Raw genomic sequence first — 19303 nt, 5'->3', positions numbered from 1 at the left:
GGGAGAAAAAAACCATACTTATTAACAGGTTAGCCTGTGTCCAGAACCATACTTATTAACAGGTTAGCCTGTGTCCAGAACCATACTTATTAACAGGTTAGCCAGTGTCCAGAACCATACTTATTAACAGGTTAGCCTGTGTCCAGAACCATACTTATTAACAGGTTAGCCAGTGTCCAGAACCATACTTATTAACAGGTTAGCCAGTGTCCAGAACCATACTTAACAGGTTAGCCAGTGTCCAGAACCATACTTATTAACAGGTTAGCCAGTGTCCAGAACCATACTTATTAACAGGTTAGCCAGTGTCCAGAACCATACTTAACAGGTTAGCCAGTGTCCAGAACCATACTTATTAACAGGTTAGCCAGTGTCCAGAACCATACTTATTAACAGGTTAGCCTGTGTCCAGAACCATACTTATTAACAGGTTAGCCAGTGTCCAGAACCATACTTATTAACAGGTTAGCCTGTGTCCAGAACCATACTTATTAACAGGTTAGCCTGTGTCCAGAACCATACTTATTAACAGGTTAGCCTGTGTCCAGAACCATACTTATTAACAGGTTAGCCAGTGTCCAGAACCATACTTAACAGGTTAGCCAGTGTCCAGAACCATACTTATTAACAGGTTAGCCAGTGTCCAGAACCATACTTATTAACAGGTTAGCCAGTGTCCAGAACCATACTTATTAACAGGTTAGCCAGTGTCCAGAACCATACTTATTAACAGGTTAGCCAGTGTCCAGAACCATACTTAACAGGTTAGCCAGTGTCCAGAACCATACTTATTAACAGGTTAGCCAGTGTCCAGAACCATACTTATTAACAGGTTAGCCAGTGTCCAGAACCATACTTAACAGGTTAGCCAGTGTCCAGAACCATACTTATTAACAGGTTAGCCAGTGTCCAGAACCATACTTATTAACAGGTTAGCCTGTGTCCAGAACCATACTTATTAACAGGTTAGCCAGTGTCCAGAACCATACTTATTAACAGGTTAGCCAGTGTCCAGAACCATACTTATTAACAGGTTAGCCAGTGTCCAGAACCATACTTAACAGGTTAGCCAGTGTCCAGAACCATACTTATTAACAGGTTAGCCAGTGTCCAGAACCATACTTATTAACAGGTTAGCCAGTGTCCAGAACCATACTTAACAGGTTAGCCAGTGTCCAGAACCATACTTATTAACAGGTTAGCCAGTGTCCAGAACCATACTTATTAACAGGTTAGCCTGTGTCCAGAACCATACTTATTAACAGGTTAGCCAGTGTCCAGAACCATACTTATTAACAGGTTAGCCAGTGTCCAGAACCATACTTAACAGGTTAGCCAGTGTCCAGAACCATACTTATTAACAGGTTAGCCAGTGTCCAGAACCATACTTATTAACAGGTTAGCCAGTGTCCAGAACCATACTTAACAGGTTAGCCAGTGTCCAGAACCATACTTATTAACAGGTTAGCCAGTGTCCAGAACCATACTTATTAACAGGTTAGCCTGTGTCCAGAACCATACTTATTAACAGGTTAGCCAGTGTCCAGAACCATACTTATTAACAGGTTAGCCAGTGTCCAGAACCATACTTATTAACAGGTTAGCCAGTGTCCAGAACCATACTTATTAACAGGTTAGCCAGTGTCCAGAACCATACTTATTAACAGGTTAGCCAGTGTCCAGAACCATACTTAACAGGTTAGCCAGTGTCCAGAACCATACTTATTAACAGGTTAGCCAGTGTCCAGAACCATACTTATTAACAGGTTAGCCAGTGTCCAGAACCATACTTATTAACAGGTTAGCCAGTGTCCAGAACCATACTTATTAACAGGTTAGCCAGTGTCCAGAACCATACTTATTAACAGGTTAGCCAGACTCATTTCCCTGAGCACGTTCACCACATTTCATCACTGAGTGGAACATATCAAGAGAGACAAACACGTGGCCGTTATAGCGTCTCTGAGTGTTTCGATTTGTTGAGTCTCGACAGTGCTGAAATATGATGAATATCCGTGTTGGACTTACATGCATTTATGTGCCAGACCTCGCCCACGTGAATATTTATTGGTCAGTAGCAGCTGTGAAGGAAATGTTGAAGAGACAGCCTTGAACATTAGCATCTTGTCTTTGGTGTCATTACCAAGCACAGGCAGTAACCAAGGACTGTTTCAGATATGAGGGGAGGTCATGACCTCCTCCTTAGGACCATCTGGCAGAACACCCTGAATAGGTTCTCTAGGTTAAGATGGGAGACGGAGACAGTAGGAGCCAATCCAATGAATGATGTGTATGTCGGGTTAGAAAGCATATATACGCCTCTACATGTAAGGAACACCCTCTAGAGAGCACTTCAGACCGGGACTTTATGTATCCAAGTTCGACTGTGACCTCTCCAGCTTGCTGACAGAGTGATTCATTTAATATTGACTTAGAGTGTCCTGTGTTGAACGTCCACGACACGGCCATGTTGTTTGAGATGCTATCTTGGAAAAACATAATTGGTGAGAGCTTGGTCCATAGATGCCATGTATCAAGTTTTGTGCAGATTGATCATTTGGTGGCAAAGGAGTAGCGTTTTAAGAATAGTTCATAAAATTCAAAAAGGCCATTTACCGGAACTTATGGGTCCTTAAAAAAATATATATTGTGAGGAAGGTGACCTACAGAATATAGCGAATTTTAGGACTCTAGCTCAAAAGGAACAAGGAGATCGAGCTTTCAAAGTTTCATTTTTAATAGCTTGTTATAGCGCCACCATGTGGCCAATTGCCATTGCGTCGCATGACAGGGTTGCAACCTCCTAGGCCTTACCATCTCACGGGAATTAGCATTTTTTCACCAATTGGCAGAAGGAAAATAATAATCAATGGCAACCAATACAATAGGGTCTCACCAGCTTTGCTCCTTGAACCCCTCATTTAAGCTGCAAGCAGCATAGCCGGGGATCAGCTGTGTGTCCACTGTGACACCATGAGGAAAAATTGGGCACATTGCACTAGGACCAGTTACTTCTGTACTGTTTACCACACTTGCCAAATATCAGAAGACAAAATCAAACTGATGCCTTTAAGGTATTTTGGACCATATTCAATGATGTTGACTACTTTTATACGTCTTCTCCAGGACCTCTATACCGGCAACAAATATGGTACATACTGTAGCATCTATGTACACATGTTTTTAAACGCAAAATGTGGCTGCTATGAGCCAATGAGCTTGCATTCATGTTTTTTCAGCCGCCACCATGCAGCGAAACTCAACCATACTTTACAGGTCAGCTAAAATCCTTGAGCATGTGTGCCAAATGTTTATTGGTCAGTAGCGGCCATGTTGTTTTAAATTCTAGCCTAGAAAAACATAATTTGTGAGAGCTTGGTACATATAGATGCCATGTATCAACTTTCAATAACAAATAAAGTATGGTTTCACCCAGCGTTAATGCTTGAACCCCTAATTAAACGATTAATTAATCAGCCCAAGCAACCATCAAAGAATCGATTCTGAAAAACAGTCCCACACCTTGATGTGAGAAATGAAACGGTATTGTGTTATTTTGTATACAGCAGTACTGAAAAAGTGTCCAATACATTTTTCCCAGTGTGTACAATAACGTATATTTTGTTGTATCATACCTTGGAGCGGTGGACATGAGGATATAAAGTATATGATATCGTACCTTGGAGGGGTGGACATGTGGCTATAAAGTATATGATATCATACCTTGGAGCGGTGGACATGAGGATATAAAGTATATGATATCGTACCTTGGAGGGGTGGACATGTGGCTATAAAGTATATGATATCGTACCTTGGAGGGGTGGACATGTGGCTATAAAGTATATGATATCGTACCTTGGAGGGGTGGACATGTGGCTATAAAGTATATGATATCGTACCTTGGAGCGGTGGACATGTGGCTATAAAGTATATGATATCGTACCTTGGAGGGGTGGACATGAGGCTATAAAGTATATGATATCGTACCTTGGAGGGGTGGACATGTGGCTATAAAGTATATGATATCGTACCTTGGAGGGGTGGACATGTGGCTATAAAGTATATGATATCGTACCTTGGAGCGGTGGACATGTGGCTATAAAGTATATGATATCGTACCCTGGAGGGGTGGACATGTGGCTATAAAGTATATGATATCGTACCTTGGAGGGGTGGACGTGTGGCTATAAAGTATATGATATCGTACCTTGGAGCGGTGGACGTGTGGCTATAAAGTATATGATATCGTACCTTGGAGGGGTGGACGTGTGGCTATAAAGTATATGATATCGTACCTTGGAGGGGTGGACGTGTGGCTATAAAGTATATGATATCGTACCTTGGAGGGGTGGACGTGTGGCTATAAAGTATATGATATCGTACCTTGGAGGGGTGGACGTGTGGCTATAAAGTATATGATATCGTACCTTGGAGGGGTGGACGTGTGGCTATAAAGTATATGATATCGTACCTTGGAGCGGTGGACGTGTGGCTATAAAGTATATGATATCGTACCTTGGAGGGGTGGACATGTGGCTATAAAGTATATGATATCGTACCTTGGAGGGGTGGACATGTGGCTATAAAGTATATGATATCGTACCTTGGAGCGGTGGACATGTGGCTATAAAGTATATGATATCGTACCTTGGAGGGGTGGACATGTGGCTATAAAGTATATGATATCGTACCTTGGAGCGGTGGACGTGTGGCTATAAAGTATATGATATCGTACCTTGGAGGGGTGGACATGTGGCTATAAAGTATATGATATCGTACCTTGGAGGGGTGGACATGTGGCTATAAAGTATATGATATCGTACCTTGGAGCGGTGGACATGTGGCTATAAAGTATATGATATCGTACCTTGGAGCGGTGGACATGTGGCTATAAAGTATATGATATCGTACCTTGGAGGGGTGGACATGTGGCTATAAAGTATATGATATCGTACCTTGGAGCGGTGGACGTGTGGCTATAAAGTATATGATATCGTACCTTGGAGCGGTGGACGTGTGGCTATAAAGTATATGATATCGTACCTTGGAGCGGTGGACGTGTGGCACGCCGCTCCTCATAAGGGCTTTGAGTTCGGGGCAGTGCACCATGTCTCTGTTCATAGTAGAGGAGAGATAGTTCTCCCACTTCACCCCCACTGACACCTCAGGGTCTGTTAGGGAGAGGGAGCGCAGGTCCAGAGCCCTCACCTGGGGAGAGGGGGAGGAGGATGATGAGTAAAAGGAGAGGGAGAGGAAGGGAAGGAGGGTGGAGGGGAGAGGGAGGGAGGGAGGGAGGGAGGGAGGGGAGAGGGAGGGAGGGAGGGGAAAGGGAGGGAGGGAGGGAGGGAGGGAGGGAGGGAGGGAGGGAGGGAGGGAGGGAGGGAGGGAGGGAGGGAGGGAGGGAGGGAGGGAGGAGGTCCAGAGCCCTCACCTGGGGAGAGGAGGAGGATGATGATGAGTAAAAGGAGAGGGAGGGGGAGACAGGGATAGGGGGTGCAGAGAGACAGGGATAGGGAGGGCAGGGAGACAGGGATAGGGAGGGCAGGGAGACAGGGATAGGGAGGGCAGGGATAGGGAAGGCAGGGAGACAGGGATAGGGAGGGCAGGGAGACAGGGATAGGGAGGGCAGGGATAGGGAGGGCAGGGAGACAGGGATAGGGAGGGCAGGGAGACAGGGATAGGGAGGGCAGGGAAAGGGAGGGCAGGGAGACAGGGATAGGGAGGGCAGGGATAGGGAGGGCAGGGAGACAGGGATAGGGAGGGCAGGGATAGGGAGGGCAGGGAGACAGGGATAGGGAGGGCAGGGATAGGGAGGGCAGGGAGACAGGGATAGGGAGGGCAGGGAGACAGGGATAGGGAGGGCAGGGATAGGGAGGGCAGGGAGACAGGGATAGGGAGGGCAGGGAGACAGGGATAGGGAGGGCAGGGATAGGGAGGGCAGGGAGACAGGGATAGGGAGGGCAGGGATAGGGAGGGCAGGGAGACAGGGATAGGGAGGGCAGGGAGACAGGGATAGGGAGGGCAGGGAGACAGGGATAGGGAGGGCAGGGATAGGGAGGGCAGGTCCAGAGCTCTCACCTTGGCTACCAGCTTCTCCTCTTCATCATCCTCCTCTGGAACTGTTTTGAAGCCAAACACATCATACTCACTGGTTGGATGGAGAGGGGAAATAACTGGTTGAAATAACCTCCCACAAGAGAGCAGCACGGCGTTGTCAGCCGAAGAACAGTCATCAAAGGTTAAGTAGCTTGCTCAGGGGCACAACAGCAGTGGAGAGGGTCAGTACTCTCAATATCCCTATACATTGACACAGTACCATATATTGAATAGAGCAATATACTAATAAACAAGTCTTTAACATACGATGCTGAAGTAATGGAGGTGGTTTAAACCGGTTTGAACCAAAACATGTACCAGTTTATATCCTTTCAGTTCTTTTTTCAACCTCTGAAATGTACTTTTTAAAAAACATTTAGCTCAACATTAAATGAGTTCACCAATCAGTGTGGTAGAACAGCTTGCTGTGAAGTGCGCAAGCTATTTAAATGCAATAGACAAAAAAAGAGTGTATGGTGAGGTAGGTAGGCTACAGTAAGTCATCTTGTAACATCTTGTAACATCGTTGGTAGGCTACAGTAAGTCATCTTGTAACATCTTGTAACATCGTTGGTAGGCTACAGTAAGTCATCTAGTAACATCGTTGGTAGACTACAGTAAGTCATCTAGTAACATCGTTGGTAGACTACAGTAAGTCATCTTGTAACATCTTGTAACATCGTTGGTAGGCTACAGTAAGTCATCTTGTAACATCTTGTAACATCGTTGGTAGGCTACAGTAAGTCATCTAGTAACATCGTTGGTAGACTACAGTAAGTCATCTAGTAACATCGTTGGTAGACTACAGTAAGTCATCTTGTAACATCTTATAACATCGTTGGTAGACTACAGTAAGTCATCTTGTAACATCGTTGGTAGGCTACAGTAAGTCATCTTATAACATCGTTGGTAGGCTACAGTAAGTCATCTTATAACATCGTTGGTAGGCTACAGTAAGTCATCTTGTAACATCTTGTAACATCGTTGGTAGGCTACAGTAAGTCATCTAGTAACATCGTTGGTAGACTACAGTAAGTCATCTAGTAACATCGTTGGTAGGCTACAGTAAGTCATCTTGTAACATCGTTGGTATACTACAGTAAGTCATCTTATAACATCGTTGGTAGACTACAGTAAGTCATCTTATAACATCGTTGGTAGGCTACAGTAAGTCATCTAGTAACATCGTTGGTAGACTACAGTAAGTCATCTAGTAACATCGTTGGTAGGCTACAGTAAGTCATCTAGTAACATCGTTGGTAGGCTACAGTAAGTCATCTTATAACATCGTTGGTAGACTACAGTAAGTCATCTTATAACATCGTTGGTAGGCTACAGTAAGTCATCTTGTAACATCTTGTAACATCGTTGGTAGGCTACAGTAAGTCATCTAGTAACATCGTTGGTAGACTACAGTAAGTCATCTAGTAACATCGTTGGTAGACTACAGTAAGTCATCTAGTAACATCGTTGGTAGACTACAGTAAGTCATATTGTAACATCGTTGGTAGACTACAGTAAGTCATCTTGTAACATCTTATAACATCGTTGGTAGACTACAGTAAGTCATCTTGTAACATCGTTGGTAGACTACAGTAAGTCATCTAGTAACATCGTTGGTAGGCTACAGTAAGTCATCTAGTAACATCGTTGGTAGACTACAGTAAGTCATCTAGTAACATCGTTGGTAGACTACAGTAAGTCATCTAGTAACATCGTTGGTAGACTACAGTAAGTCATCTAGTAACATCGTTGGTAGACTACAGTAAGTCATCTAGTAACATCGTTGGTAGACTACAGTAAGTCATATTGTAACATCGTTGGTAGACTACAGTAAGTCATCTTGTAACATCTTATAACATCGTTGGTAGACTACAGTAAGTCATCTTGTAACATCGTTGGTAGACTACAGTAAGTCATCTTGTAACATCGTTGGGAGACTACAGTAAGTCATCTAGTAACATCGTTGGTAGACTACAGTAAATCATCTAGTAACATCGTTGGTAGACTACAGTAAGTCATCTAGTAACATCGTTGGTAGACTACAGTAAGTCATCTAGTAACATCGTTGGTAGGCTACAGTAAGTCATCTAGTAACATCGTTGGTAGACTACAGTAAGTCATATTGTAACATCGTTGGTAGACTACAGTAAGTCATCTAGTAACATCGTTGGTAGGCTACAGTAAGTCATCTAGTAACATCGTTGGTAGACTACAGTAAGTCATCTTGTAACATCGTTGGTAGACTACAGTAAGTCATCTTGTAACATCGTTGGGAGACTACAGTAAGTCATCTAGTAACATCGTTGGTAGACTACAGTAAGTCATCTAGTAACATCGTTGGTAGACTACAGTAAGTCATCTAGTAACATCGTTGGGAGACTACAGTAAGTCATCTTGTAACATCGTTGGTAGACTACAGTAAGTCATCTTGTAACATCGTTGGTAGACTACAGTAAGTCATCTTGTAACATCGTTGGTAGGCTACAGTAAGTCATCTAGTAACATCATTGGTAGACTACAGTAAGTCATCTTGTAACATCGTTGGGAGACTACAGTAAGTCATCTTGTAACATCGTTGGTAGACTACAGTAAGTCATCTAGTAACATCGTTGGTAGACTACAGTAAGTCATCTAGTAACATCATTGGTAGACTACAGTAAGTCATCTTGTAACATCGTTGGTAGACTACAGTAAGTCATCTTGTAACATCGTTGGTAGACTACAGTAAGTCATCTAGTAACATCGTTGGTAGACTACAGTAAGTCATCTAGTAACATCATTGGTAGACTACAGTAAGTCATCTTGTAACATCATTGGTAGACTACAGTAAGTCATCTAGTAACATCGTTGGTAGACTACAGTAAGTCATCTAGTAACATCATTGGTAGACTACAGTAAGTCATCTTGTAACATCATTGGTAGACTACAGTAAGTCATCTTGTAACATCATTGGTAGACTACAGTAAGTAATCTTGTAACATCGTTGGTAGACTACAGTAAGTCATCTAGTAACATCGTTGGTAGACTACAGTAAGTCATCTTGTAACATCATTGGTAGACTACAGTAAGTCATCTTGTAACATCGTTGGTAGACTACAGTAAGTCATCTAGTAACATCGTTGGTAGACTACAGTAAGTCATCTAGTAACATCATTGGTAGACTACAGTAAGTCATCTAGTAACATCGTTGGTAGACTACAGTAAGTCATATTGTAACATCGTTGGTAGACTACAGTAAGTCATCTAGTAACATCGTTGGTAGACTACAGTAAGTCATCTAGTAACATCATTGGTAGACTACAGTAAGTCATCTTGTAACATCGTTGGGAGACTACAGTAAGTCATCTTGTAACATCGTTGGTAGACTACAGTAAGTCATCTAGTAACATCGTTGGTAGACTACAGTAAGTCATCTAGTAACATCGTTGGGAGACTACAGTAAGTCATCTTGTAACATCGTTGGTAGACTACAGTAAGTCATCTTGTAACATCGTTGGTAGACTACAGTAAGTCATCTTGTAACATCGTTGGTAGGCTACAGTAAGTCATCTAGTAACATCATTGGTAGACTACAGTAAGTCATCTTGTAACATCGTTGGGAGACTACAGTAAGTCATCTTGTAACATCGTTGGTAGACTACAGTAAGTCATCTAGTAACATCGTTGGTAGACTACAGTAAGTCATCTAGTAACATCATTGGTAGACTACAGTAAGTCATCTTGTAACATCGTTGGTAGACTACAGTAAGTCATCTTGTAACATCGTTGGTAGACTACAGTAAGTCATCTAGTAACATCGTTGGTAGACTACAGTAAGTCATCTAGTAACATCATTGGTAGACTACAGTAAGTCATCTTGTAACATCATTGGTAGACTACAGTAAGTCATCTTGTAACATCGTTGGTAGACTACAGTAAGTCATCTAGTAACATCGTTGGTAGACTACAGTAAGTCATCTAGTAACATCATTGGTAGACTACAGTAAGTCATCTTGTAACATCATTGGTAGACTACAGTAAGTCATCTTGTAACATCGTTGGTAGACTACAGTAAGTCATCTTGTAACATCGTTGGTAGACTACAGTAAGTCATCTAGTAACATCATTGGTAGACTACAGTAAGTAATCTAGTAACATCGTTGGTAGACTACAGTAAGTCATATTGTAACATCGTTGGTAGACTACAGTAAGTCATCTAGTAACATCGTTGGTAGACTACAGTAAGTCATCTAGTAACATCATTGGTAGACTACAGTAAGTCATCTTGTAACATCGTTGGGAGACTACAGTAAGTCATCTTGTAACATCGTTGGTAGACTACAGTAAGTCATCTAGTAACATCGTTGGTAGACTACAGTAAGTCATCTAGTAACATCGTTGGGAGACTACAGTAAGTCATCTTGTAACATCGTTGGTAGACTACAGTAAGTCATCTTGTAACATCGTTGGTAGACTACAGTAAGTCATCTTGTAACATCGTTGGTAGGCTACAGTAAGTCATCTAGTAACATCATTGGTAGACTACAGTAAGTCATCTTGTAACATCGTTGGGAGACTACAGTAAGTCATCTTGTAACATCGTTGGTAGACTACAGTAAGTCATCTAGTAACATCGTTGGTAGACTACAGTAAGTCATCTAGTAACATCATTGGTAGACTACAGTAAGTCATCTTGTAACATCGTTGGTAGACTACAGTAAGTCATCTTGTAACATCGTTGGTAGACTACAGTAAGTCATCTAGTAACATCGTTGGTAGACTACAGTAAGTCATCTAGTAACATCATTGGTAGACTACAGTAAGTCATCTTGTAACATCATTGGTAGACTACAGTAAGTCATCTAGTAACATCGTTGGTAGACTACAGTAAGTCATCTAGTAACATCATTGGTAGACTACAGTAAGTCATCTTGTAACATCATTGGTAGACTTCAGTAAGTCATCTTGTAACATCATTGGTAGACTACAGTAAGTCATCTTGTAACATCGTTGGTAGACTACAGTAAGTCATCTAGTAACATCGTTGGTAGACTACAGTAAGTCATCTAGTAACATCATTGGTAGACTACAGTAAGTCATCTTGTAACATCATTAGTAGACTACAGTAAGTCATCTTGTAACATCGTTGGTAGACTACAGTAAGTCATCTAGTAACATCGTTGGTAGACTACAGTAAGTCATCTAGTAACATCATTGGTAGACTACAGTAAGTCATCTAGTAACATCGTTGGTAGACTACAGTAAGTCATATTGTAACATCGTTGGTAGACTACAGTAAGTCATATTGTAACATCGTTGGTAGACTACAGTAAGTCATCTAGTAACATCATTGGTAGACTACAGTAAGTCATCTTGTAACATCGTTGGGAGACTACAGTAAGTCATCTTGTAACATCGTTGGTAGACTACAGTAAGTCATCTAGTAACATCGTTGGTAGACTACAGTAAGTCATCTAGTAACATCGTTGGGAGACTACAGTAAGTCATCTTGTAACATCGTTGGTAGACTACAGTAAGTCATCTTGTAACATCATTGGTAGACTACAGTAAGTCATCTTGTAACATCGTTGGTAGGCTACAGTAAGTCATCTAGTAACATCATTGGTAGACTACAGTAAGTCATCTTGTAACATCGTTGGGAGACTACAGTAAGTCATCTTGTAACATCGTTGGTAGACTACAGTAAGTCATCTAGTAACATCGTTGGTAGACTACAGTAAGTCATCTAGTAACATCATTGGTAGACTACAGTAAGTCATCTTGTAACATCGTTGGTAGACTACAGTAAGTCATCTTGTAACATCGTTGGTAGACTACAGTAAGTCATCTAGTAACATCGTTGGTAGACTACAGTAAGTCATCTAGTAACATCATTGGTAGACTACAGTAAGTCATCTAGTAACATCGTTGGTAGACTACAGTAAGTCATCTAGTAACATCATTGGTAGACTACAGTAAGTCATCTAGTAACATCGTTGGTAGACTACAGTAAGTCATATTGTAACATCGTTGGTAGACTACAGTAAGTCATCTAGTAACATCGTTGGTAGACTACAGTAAGTCATCTAGTAACATCATTGGTAGACTACAGTAAGTCATCTTGTAACATCGTTGGGAGACTACAGTAAGTCATCTTGTAACATCGTTGGTAGACTACAGTAAGTCATCTAGTAACATCGTTGGTAGACTACAGTAAGTCATCTAGTAACATCGTTGGGAGACTACAGTAAGTCATCTTGTAACATCGTTGGTAGACTACAGTAAGTCATCTTGTAACATCGTTGGTAGACTACAGTAAGTCATCTTGTAACATCGTTGGTAGGCTACAGTAAGTCATCTAGTAACATCATTGGTAGACTACAGTAAGTCATCTTGTAACATCGTTGGGAGACTACAGTAAGTCATCTTGTAACATCGTTGGTAGACTACAGTAAGTCATCTAGTAACATCGTTGGTAGACTACAGTAAGTCATCTAGTAACATCATTGGTAGACTACAGTAAGTCATCTTGTAACATCGTTGGTAGACTACAGTAAGTCATCTTGTAACATCGTTGGTAGACTACAGTAAGTCATCTAGTAACATCGTTGGTAGACTACAGTAAGTCATCTAGTAACATCGTTGGTAGACTACAGTAAGTCATCTAGTAACATCATTGGTAGACTACAGTAAGTCATCTTGTAACATCGTTGGTAGACTACAGTAAGTCATCTTGTAACATCGTTGGTAGACTACAGTAAGTCATCTTGTAACATCGTTGGTAGACTACAGTAAGTCATCTTGTAACATCGTTGGTAGACTACAGTAAGTCATCTAGTAACATCGTTGGTAGACTACAGTAAGTCATCTAGTAACATCATTGGTAGACTACAGTAAGTCATCTTGTAACATCGTTGGTAGACTACAGTAAGTCATCTTGTAACATCGTTGGTAGACTACAGTAAGTCATCTAGTAACATCGTTGGTAGACTACAGTAAGTCATCTAGTAACATCATTGGTAGACTACAGTAAGTCATCTTGTAACATCGTTGGTAGACTACAGTAAGTCATCTAGTAACATCGTTGGTAGACTACAGTAAGTCATCTAGTAACATCATTGGTAGACTACAGTAAGTCATCTTGTAACATCATTGGTAGACTACAGTAAGTCATCTTGTAACATCGTTGGTAGACTACAGTAAGTCATCTAGTAACATCGTTGGTAGACTACAGTAAGTCATCTAGTAACATCATTGGTAGACTACAGTAAGTCATCTTGTAACATCATTGGTAGACTACAGTAAGTCATCTTGTAACATCGTTGGTAGACTACAGTAAGTCATCTAGTAACATCGTTGGTAGACTACAGTAAGTCATCTAGTAACATCATTGGTAGACTACAGTAAGTCATCTAGTAACATCGTTGGTAGACTACAGTAAGTCATATTGTAACATCGTTGGTAGACTACAGTAAGTCATCTAGTAACATCGTTGGTAGACTACAGTAAGTCATCTAGTAACATCATTGGTAGACTACAGTAAGTCATCTTGTAACATCGTTGGGAGACTACAGTAAGTCATCTTGTAACATCGTTGGTAGACTACAGTAAGTCATCTAGTAACATCGTTGGTAGACTACAGTAAGTCATCTAGTAACATCGTTGGGAGACTACAGTAAGTCATCTTGTAACATCGTTGGTAGACTACAGTAAGTCATCTTGTAACATCGTTGGTAGACTACAGTAAGTCATCTTGTAACATCGTTGGTAGGCTACAGTAAGTCATCTAGTAACATCATTGGTAGACTACAGTAAGTCATCTTGTAACATCGTTGGGAGACTACAGTAAGTCATCTTGTAACATCGTTGGTAGACTACAGTAAGTCATCTAGTAACATCGTTGGTAGACTACAGTAAGTCATCTAGTAACATCATTGGTAGACTACAGTAAGTCATCTTGTAACATCGTTGGTAGACTACAGTAAGTCATCTTGTAACATCGTTGGTAGACTACAGTAAGTCATCTAGTAACATCGTTGGTAGACTACAGTAAGTCATCTAGTAACATCATTGGTAGACTACAGTAAGTCATCTTGTAACATCGTTGGTAGACTACAGTAAGTCATCTTGTAACATCGTTGGTAGACTACAGTAAGTCATCTTGTAACATCGTTGGTAGACTACAGTAAGTCATCTTGTAACATCGTTGGTAGACTACAGTAAGTCATCTAGTAACATCGTTGGTAGACTACAGTAAGTCATCTAGTAACATCATTGGTAGACTACAGTAAGTCATCTTGTAACATCGTTGGTAGACTACAGTAAGTCATCTTGTAACATCGTTGGTAGACTACAGTAAGTCATCTAGTAACATCGTTGGTAGACTACAGTAAGTCATCTAGTAACATCATTGGTAGACTACAGTAAGTCATCTAGTAACATCGTTGGTAGACTACAGTAAGTCATATTGTAACATCGTTGGTAGACTACAGTAAGTCATCTAGTAACATCGTTGGTAGACTACAGTAAGTCATCTAGTAACATCATTGGTAGACTACAGTAAGTCATCTTGTAACATCGTTGGGAGACTACAGTAAGTCATCTTGTAACATCGTTGGTAGACTACAGTAAGTCATCTAGTAACATCGTTGGTAGACTACAGTAAGTCATCTAGTAACATCGTTGGGAGACTACAGTAAGTCATCTTGTAACATCGTTGGTAGACTACAGTAAGTCATCTTGTAACATCGTTGGTAGACTACAGTAAGTCATCTTGTAACATCGTTGGTAGGCTACAGTAAGTCATCTAGTAACATCATTGGTAGACTACAGTAAGTCATCTTGTAACATCGTTGGGAGACTACAGTAAGTCATCTTGTAACATCGTTGGTAGACTACAGTAAGTCATCTAGTAACATCGTTGGTAGACTACAGTAAGTCATCTAGTAACATCATTGGTAGACTACAGTAAGTCATCTTGTAACATCGTTGGTAGACTACAGTAAGTCATCTTGTAACATCGTTGGTAGACTACAGTAAGTCATCTAGTAACATCGTTGGTAGACTACAGTAAGTCATCTAGTAACATCATTGGTAGACTACAGTAAGTCATCTTGTAACATCGTTGGTAGACTACAGTAAGTCATCTTGTAACATCGTTGGTAGACTACAGTAAGTCATCTTGTAACATCGTTGGTAGACTACAGTAAGTCATCTAGTAACATCGTTGGTAGACTACAGTAAGTCATCTAGTAACATCATTGGTAGACTACAGTAAGTCATCTTGTAACATCGTTGGTAGACTACAGTAAGTCATCTTGTAACATCGTTGGTAGACTACAGTAAGTCATCTAGTAACATCGTTGGTAGACTACAGTAAGTCATCTAGTAACATCATTGGTAGACTACAGTAAGTCATCTTGTAACATCGTTGGTAGACTACAGTAAGTCATCTAGTAACATCGTTGGTAGACTACAGTAAGTCATCTAGTAACATCATTGGTAGACTACAGTAAGTCATCTTGTAACATCATTGGTAGACTACAGTAAGTCATCTAGTAACATCGTTGGTAGACTACAGTAAGTCATCTAGTAACATCATTGGTAGACTACAGTAAGTCATCTTGTAACATCATTGGTAGACTACAGTAAGTCATCTTGTAACATCATTGGTAGACTACAGTAAGTCATCTTGTAACATCGTTGGTAGACTACAGTAAGTCATCTAGTAACATCGTTGGTAGACTACAGTAAGTCATCTTGTAACATCATTGGTAGACTACAGTAAGTCATCTTGTAACATCGTTGGTAGACTACAGTAAGTCATCTAGTAACATCGTTGGTAGACTACAGTAAGTCATCTAGTAACATCATTGGTAGACTACAGTAAGTCATCTAGTAACATCGTTGGTAGACTACAGTAAGTCATATTGTAACATCGTTGGTAGACTACAGTAAGTCATCTAGTAACATCGTTGGTAGACTACAGTAAGTCATCTAGTAACATCATTGGTAGACTACAGTAAGTCATCTTGTAACATCGTTGGGAGACTACAGTAAGTCATCTTGTAACATCGTTGGTAGACTACAGTAAGTCATCTAGTAACATCGTTGGTAGACTACAGTAAGTCATCTAGTAACATCGTTGGGAGACTACAGTAAGTCATCTTGTAACATCGTTGGTAGACTACAGTAAGTCATCTTGTAACATCGTTGGTAGACTACAGTAAGTCATCTTGTAACATCGTTGGTAGGCTACAGTAAGTCATCTAGTAACATCATTGGTAGACTACAGTAAGTCATCTTGTAACATCGTTGGGAGACTACAGTAAGTCATCTTGTAACATCGTTGGTAGACTACAGTAAGTCATCTAGTAACATCGTTGGTAGACTACAGTAAGTCATCTAGTAACATCGTTGGGAGACTACAGTAAGTCATCTTGTAACATCGTTGGTAGACTACAGTAAGTCATCTTGTAACATCGTTGGTAGACTACAGTAAGTCATCTTGTAACATCGTTGGTAGGCTACAGTAAGTCATCTAGTAACATCATTGGTAGACTACAGTAAGTCATCTTGTAACATCGTTGGGAGACTACAGTAAGTCATCTTGTAACATCGTTGGTAGACTACAGTAAGTCATCTAGTAACATCGTTGGTAGACTACAGTAAGTCATCTAGTAACATCATTGGTAGACTACAGTAAGTCATCTTGTAACATCGTTGGTAGACTACAGTAAGTCATCTTGTAACATCGTTGGTAGACTACAGTAAGTCATCTAGTAACATCGTTGGTAGACTACAGTAAGTCATCTAGTAACATCATTGGTAGACTACAGTAAGTCATCTTGTAACATCATTGGTAGACTACAGTAAGTCATCTTGTAACATCGTTGGTAGACTACAGTAAGTCATCTAGTAACATCGTTGGTAGACTACAGTAAGTCATCTAGTAACATCATTGGTAGACTACAGTAAGTCATCTTGTAACATCGTTGGGAGACTACAGTAAGTCATCTTGTAACATCGTTGGTAGACTACAGTAAGTCATCTAGTAACATCGTTGGTAGACTACAGTAAGTCATCTAGTAACATCGTTGGGAGACTACAGTAAGTCATCTTGTAACATCGTTGGTAGACTACAGTAAGTCATCTTGTAACATCGTTGGTAGACTACAGTAAGTCATCTTGTAACATCGTTGGTAGGCTACAGTAAGTCATCTAGTAACATCATTGGTAGACTACAGTAAGTCATCTTGTAACATCGTTGGGAGACTACAGTAAGTCATCTTGTAACATCGTTGGTAGACTACAGTAAGTCATCTAGTAACATCGTTGGTAGACTACAGTAAGTCATCTAGTAACATCATTGGTAGACTACAGTAAGTCATCTTGTAACATCGTTGGTAGACTACAGTAAGTCATCTTGTAACATCGTTGGTAGACTACAGTAAGTAATCTAGTAACATCGTTGGTAGACTACAGTAAGTCATCTAGTAACATCATTGGTAGACTACAGTAAGTCATCTTGTAACATCATTGGTAGACTACAGTAAGTCATCTAGTAACATCGTTGGTAGACTACAGTAAGTCATCTAGTAACATCGTTGGTAGACTACAGTAAGTCATCTAGTAACATCATTGGTAGACTACAGTAAGTCATCTAGTAACATCATTGGTAGACTACAGTAAGTCATCTTGTAACATCATTGGTAGACTACAGTAAGTCATCTTGTAACATCATTGGTAGACTACAGTAAGTCATCTTGTAACATCGTTGGTAGACTACAGTAAGTCATCTAGTAACATCGTTGGTAGACTACAGTAAGTCATCTAGTAACATCATTGGTAGACTACAGTAAGTCATCTTGTAACATCATTGGTAGACTACAGTAAGTCATCTTGTAACATCGTTGGTAGACTACAGTAAGTCATCTAGTAACATCGTTGGTAGACTACAGTAAGTCATCTAGTAACATCATTGGTAGACTACAGTAAGTCATCTAGTAACATCGTTGGTAGACTACAGTAAGTCATATTGTAACATCGTTGGTAGACTACAGTAAGTCATCTAGTAACATCGTTGGTAGACTACAGTAAGTCATCTAGTAACATCATTGGTAGACTACAGTAAGTCATCTTGTAACATCGTTGGGAGACTACAGTAAGTCATCTTGTAACATCGTTGGTAGACTACAGTAAGTCATCTAGTAACATCGTTGGTAGACTACAGTAAGTCATCTAGTAACATCGTTGGGAGACTACAGTAAGTCATCTTGTAACATCGTTGGTAGACTACAGTAAGTCATCTTGTAACATCGTTGGTAGACTACAGTAAGTCATCTTGTAACATCGTTGGTAGGCTACAGTAAGTCATCTAGTAACATCATTGGTAGACTACAGTAAGTCATCTTGTAACATCGTTGGGAGACTACAGTAAGTCATCTTGTAACATCGTTGGTAGACTACAGTAAGTCATCTAGTAACATCGTTGGTAGACTACAGTAAGTCATCTAGTAACATCATTGGTAGACTACAGTAAGTCATCTTGTAACATCGTTGGTAGACTACAGTAAGTCATCTTGTAACATCGTTGGTAGACTACAGTAAGTCATCTAGTAACATCGTTGGTAGACTACAGTAAGTCATCTAGTAACATCATTGGTAGACTACAGTAAGTCATCTTGTAACATCATTGGTAGACTACAGTAAGTCATCTTGTAACATCGTTGGTAGACTACAGTAAGTCATCTAGTAACATCGTTGGTAGACTACAGTAAGTCATCTAGTAACATCATTGGTAGACTACAGTAAGTCATCTTGTAACATCATTGGTAGACTACAGTAAGTCATCTTGTAACATCGTTGGTAGACTACAGTAAGTCATCTAGTAACATCGTTGGTAGACTACAGTAAGTCATCTAGTAACATCATTGGTAGACTACAGTAAGTCATCTAGTAACATCGTTGGTAGACTACAGTAAGTCATATTGTAACATCGTTGGTAGACTACAGTAAATCATCTAGTAACATCGTTGGTAGACTACAGTAAGTCATCTAGTAACATCATTGGTAGACTACAGTAAGTCATCTTGTAACATCGTTGGGAGACTACAGTAAGTCATCTTGTAACATCGTTGGTAGACTACAGTAAGTCATCTAGTAACATCGTTGGTAGACTACAGTAAGTCATCTAGTAACATCGTTGGGAGACTACAGTAAGTCA

At 40.4% G+C, this 19303-nt stretch overlaps 1 protein-coding gene across 1 annotated transcript in view; it reads right to left on the bottom strand.

Annotated features, from left to right (window-relative positions):
- The window catches only part of tbc1d2b (TBC1 domain family, member 2B), a 110734-nt gene that overhangs the window by 21079 nt on the left and 70352 nt on the right, over positions 1 to 19303 (bottom strand). Inside the window, exons 10-11 of the mRNA XM_071405118.1 lie at positions 6079 to 6148; positions 5044 to 5208 (exon numbers count right to left, since the gene is read on the bottom strand). Coding sequence (XP_071261219.1) covers positions 5044 to 5208; positions 6079 to 6148 — 235 coding nt within the window. The remainder of the gene's footprint in view (positions 1 to 5043; positions 5209 to 6078; positions 6149 to 19303) is intronic.

This window comes from Salvelinus alpinus, chromosome 6 (assembly GCF_045679555.1).
Source record: "Salvelinus alpinus chromosome 6, SLU_Salpinus.1, whole genome shotgun sequence".
Taxonomy (NCBI): domain Eukaryota; kingdom Metazoa; phylum Chordata; class Actinopteri; order Salmoniformes; family Salmonidae; genus Salvelinus; species Salvelinus alpinus.
The sequence above is the reverse complement of the archived record's forward strand: the minus strand, read 5'-3'. Positions and strand labels throughout refer to the sequence as shown.